Source organism: Carya illinoinensis, chromosome 1, assembly GCF_018687715.1.
Source record: "Carya illinoinensis cultivar Pawnee chromosome 1, C.illinoinensisPawnee_v1, whole genome shotgun sequence".
NCBI classification, from domain to species: Eukaryota; Viridiplantae; Streptophyta; class Magnoliopsida; order Fagales; family Juglandaceae; genus Carya; species Carya illinoinensis.
The window spans coordinates 56,671,799-56,675,940 of NC_056752.1; the positions used below are offsets into that span (position 1 = coordinate 56,671,799).

Below are 4,142 nucleotides of genomic sequence, written 5' to 3' on the forward strand. Positions count from 1 at the left end.
GCATGAATTTTCAGGTGCAATGAGTAGTTGACCTTGTATTACACAATAGCTTACATCGTATTATATACTTTCTGGTAATTATTATAATCCGGAGACTGATCCACAGCAGCCCGACAGTCCGCAACTTCTTTTTCAATTAACGCCCACGTTTGACAAAAACACGTGGGAAAAATGAATCCGCAAGTGCTCGGGACTAGCGTATAATTAAACAAGAGTTTTACTATTAATTTAAATAGTTTTACTAGCGTATATTTTTTATTTAAATATATATTAATATATAAATTTAAATAAAATTGACAAAATACATATTGGTATGTAATATAATGGACGATAAATAAATAGAATTTTTTAAGTTATAAATGCATAAAGATATAGTAATATACCTACCTAGCTACTAGCATTACTCTAGCCTAAAAGATTGATCAAGTAATTAGCCTAAAGGTTACAAGGCGAACCTTCTTAATTACGCGCAACTGCACAGCCAATGAAAACATATATATTATTACAAGTTCATATCACTGTAAACCAAAATGTCTTGAATCTGTTCAGCTGTAATGAGGAAATTCTCTCCACAAAATACATATTTACTTTCAGAAACAAGTCAGCATTTTTGTAAACCAAAATCTTTCGACCTATTCACCTAGAATGCGAAAGCCACTCTCCACAATATAATTTATGCCTTCTATAATTTTGCAGACAATTTTCACGACCCACTCATTCGATTCAATATTTGACCACCTGCTTTTGCAGTACTGCAACAAAACAGAAAGCCGGGAATGACTTTTAGCTCAAGCCCTTGACTTCGGCTGGCAAACCAAAGGTTTGCCTAGGCATCTGGGTAGATACCATTTCTGTCATCATGCCTATCAATCTGTTATGTCCCTCTTCAACGCAGATGCGCTCATTCCTCAGACTCTGTTCCACTTCAAATGTTCCCATCAGGGAGGCCGCACCCGCCACTCTTTGCCTTCCCACGTTCTCTGGTATTTGTGCGCAATTCTTCTCATGGTCACTCTTGATCCATGCAATATTGTTCAAATCTGTAGCTATTGAGATCAACTCGTGACTAGAGAAAGGTGGCTCCGCGAATTCAACGAACTCAGGCCCCAGCAATGAACTACGAGATTGGCCCCCACTAGAATCTGCACAACAACCATGGCCACATTGTGAAGGCACCATAGGCTCACCATAAACATCTTCAAGAAATTTGCAGATCCCAAAGTCCGGTTTAGAAGCTTGGATCAAAGGCCCTTGAGCCGGAACTATCTTTGGAAGTACAGAACTATTTGGTCCACTAGGAGGGTTATAAATACTGAATGCACTAACACGAGCCACTGGGCGAGAAAGAGTAGGATTCTCTCTTCCTTCATCAACAAAATGACCTTCCTCCGCTAATTTATATCCACATGGGTGAGGTCCGTCCACCATTGGAACGTCTATTCCATGATGCTCTCTTGCTTTAGCAACAAAATGATCCTCCTTTGTTTGACCACAAGGGCGAGGTCTATCCACCATTGGAATGTCTCTTCCTTCTGGGGCATTGAATGAATCGACAACCCCCACTGACAGAGTTTCTTCTGAAGATACCCTTGTTCTGTCAAAGCTGCCATCTTCCATCTTCTCAGCACTGGTCAGTTTTAACCTTCCAAGCTCTGTACATCTGCGCTTCAGTGTGGAATTCCAGTGGTTCTTGATTGCATTATCTGTTCTACCAGGAAGGAGCTTAGCAATTGCCGCCCATTTGTTCCCATGAATTGCATGGGCCTTAACTATAATTCGGTCCTCTTCATCTGCAGCCATCAAGTTTAATAATAATTCATTGAAGTGCAGAGTATGCATTGTCCTTATGATAAAAATGACACGTGAGTCAGACTAATTTTCTTTTATAAGTGAATCATACTTCTTTAATCAGTATAAATAAAGTGAATCATACTAATTAAACATGAAACCATGAAAAACTAGAGGGAATTACACTTCTTACCCTTTGCACCCAAAATTACTAAAACTAATCCATTGCACCCTCCAACTGTCAATTTTTTTCAAGTCACTTCATATTCATCTATCTTGTTAGTCAGAGTTGGATGAGTGTGTTATTTATTTTGTTGGTTCAGGGTGGTTCAAGGTGCAAGGTGTGAAATTTCTGATAAATGGAAGGTAGAGAGCGTATTGTTGCCTAAAAGCTAACAAGAAAACAAAAGAGTCTACAGGTATCAAGCTGTCGATCTCTTTGTCATTCAAGTTTTTGTTTTCCTAGTAATAACAAGGAAATGACAAAAGAAAGAAAAACATTATGCAAATATCATGGCTATAGCTTATTCTTCAAACAACCTCTATCAATGGCAACATAATGTGACAACAGCACAAAACAAATTGCATCCAGAAAATAGTACCCTGGGGGCGGGGGTTGTGGCTGTTGGGTAAGCGGACCCAACAGGACCTCAAACATCAAGAACCAATACAAAACTATAATCTCCCTGCTGCCAAAATCTCATTTTTTGCACAAGCACCCAGATAAAACACCTTGCAACTGGATATAATTTGCCCAACTTTGGGTCTTCATATAAGGCCTAGCAAAGTGCAGTTGATTATAACATCAGAAGAAAAAATCTGTAGAGGCTGAAATAACCAAGAAGAATGCCATTGTTTAGATTAAAAAATCATGTTTACTCTGAACCAAGTTATAGATGTATTCGAATTTTTTTAGCAGACATGAAATCTTACGACCTAAAAACCTGTCATTTGGTTATATACTAACAGAGAGAAGAACATTGCAAATACTGCTCGGCTGAACTTTTCTTTCCCCTGCCAAACCATAGGTTCAAGTCACGGCTGAAGCCACCGAGCACAAAATATAACCTGGCTCATTTCCCACGATTACGAATGGGAATTCTTTATAATGAATGCCAGCTATTCATTGAAAACTGGAAGAAATATATCTTTTTCAATGATATGGAATCTTATCAAAGCATGTTCTTCGACCTCACTCCTAGGGAGTAAACCCGGCTACATGACCCACCCGCCAAAACGTTATATCAGCTAATCCACGTGAAATCCTAATGCCTAAATCGTTTCTTTATTCTAATATTAGTTACCACCATACAATTTAGTTTCTGTAAAAATCACGCCTTTAGAAGACATTAATTTAGTTTTTCTCGGCAACAAGCTGTGCCTTATGTGCTTTTGAGCAACTTACAGATATAATGGAAAGCTATGGTAACTCAATCGACTTCATGGTTCTCCCATCAAAACAATGAAGTAACAAAATCGCAGATTAAATGAGATGCCTACTTAAAATAAAATAGAAACAACCCTCAATTCAAAATGGAAATCCATTCCGCATACCACAATAAAGAGAAGGAATCATAGATATATAAACATATATGTGCGGATGGGGTGAAATAATGGCGGTTACCAGTGAAGGGCTTGCGCTTGAGGCAGGGGTCGAGCTGATTACACCAACGGAGGCGGCACGACTTCCCGGAACGCCCAGGAATTCCGCGGGCGATGAGGCTCCAGTTCCTCGCCCCGAACTGGCCCACCAGTCGACTCAGCACCGAGTCCTCATCGGGAGACCACGGGCCCTTCACTTTTCCCTTGCTACCACTAATATCCCTACTAACCTCTCCATCTGCGAGTCCCACGGACTCGACATCATCAGCAACACAGACCCCGGAGTCGGAGACGCAATTGGCGGCGGGAGAGCCGGTGCCTTGTTGTTCTTCGATCATGGCGGTTTTGAATTTGGTACTTATTAGTCAGTTTTGGTCTCTCTCGTTGCGTCGCAGTTAACCTTTACCTACCTTCTTAACTACAAAATGGCACGCGAAAAACTTTCTGAGGGCCCAAATGTTCCACATTCTCTTTTCTCTCTTCTTTTTTGTTTTTGTTTTTTTTTTTTTTTTTCCGGTTTTCGACTTTTCGTAGGCGGTTCGTGTGAATGACAGGCATGACCCTATGGCAATATGGAATGTTCTATTGTTGAAAGGTCTAGACGCCGTCGTTTTATGGAAGATGCAATATGGACTGTTTAATGGTTGAAAGATTTAGATAGTTTGTTTACTTATAAAGATGAGATGAAAGTTGAATAAAATATTATTAAAATATAATTTTATAATATTAATTTTATTTAAAAATTTAAAAAA

At 39.3% G+C, this 4,142-nt stretch overlaps 1 protein-coding gene across 1 annotated transcript; it reads right to left on the bottom strand.

The window, feature by feature from the left end:
* Window positions 1-474: 474 nt before the first annotated feature.
* LOC122291679 (transcription factor MYB1-like) lies at window positions 475-3,846 on the bottom strand. Its single transcript, XM_043099546.1, has 2 exons — window positions 3,413-3,846; window positions 475-1,790 (listed from the first exon to the last, which is right to left on the bottom strand). Exons 1-2 carry the CDS (start codon window positions 3,726-3,728, stop codon window positions 784-786), a joined length of 1,323 nt encoding a protein of 440 aa, XP_042955480.1. The 5' UTR covers window positions 3,729-3,846; the 3' UTR covers window positions 475-783.
* Window positions 3,847-4,142: the final 296 nt, after the last annotated feature.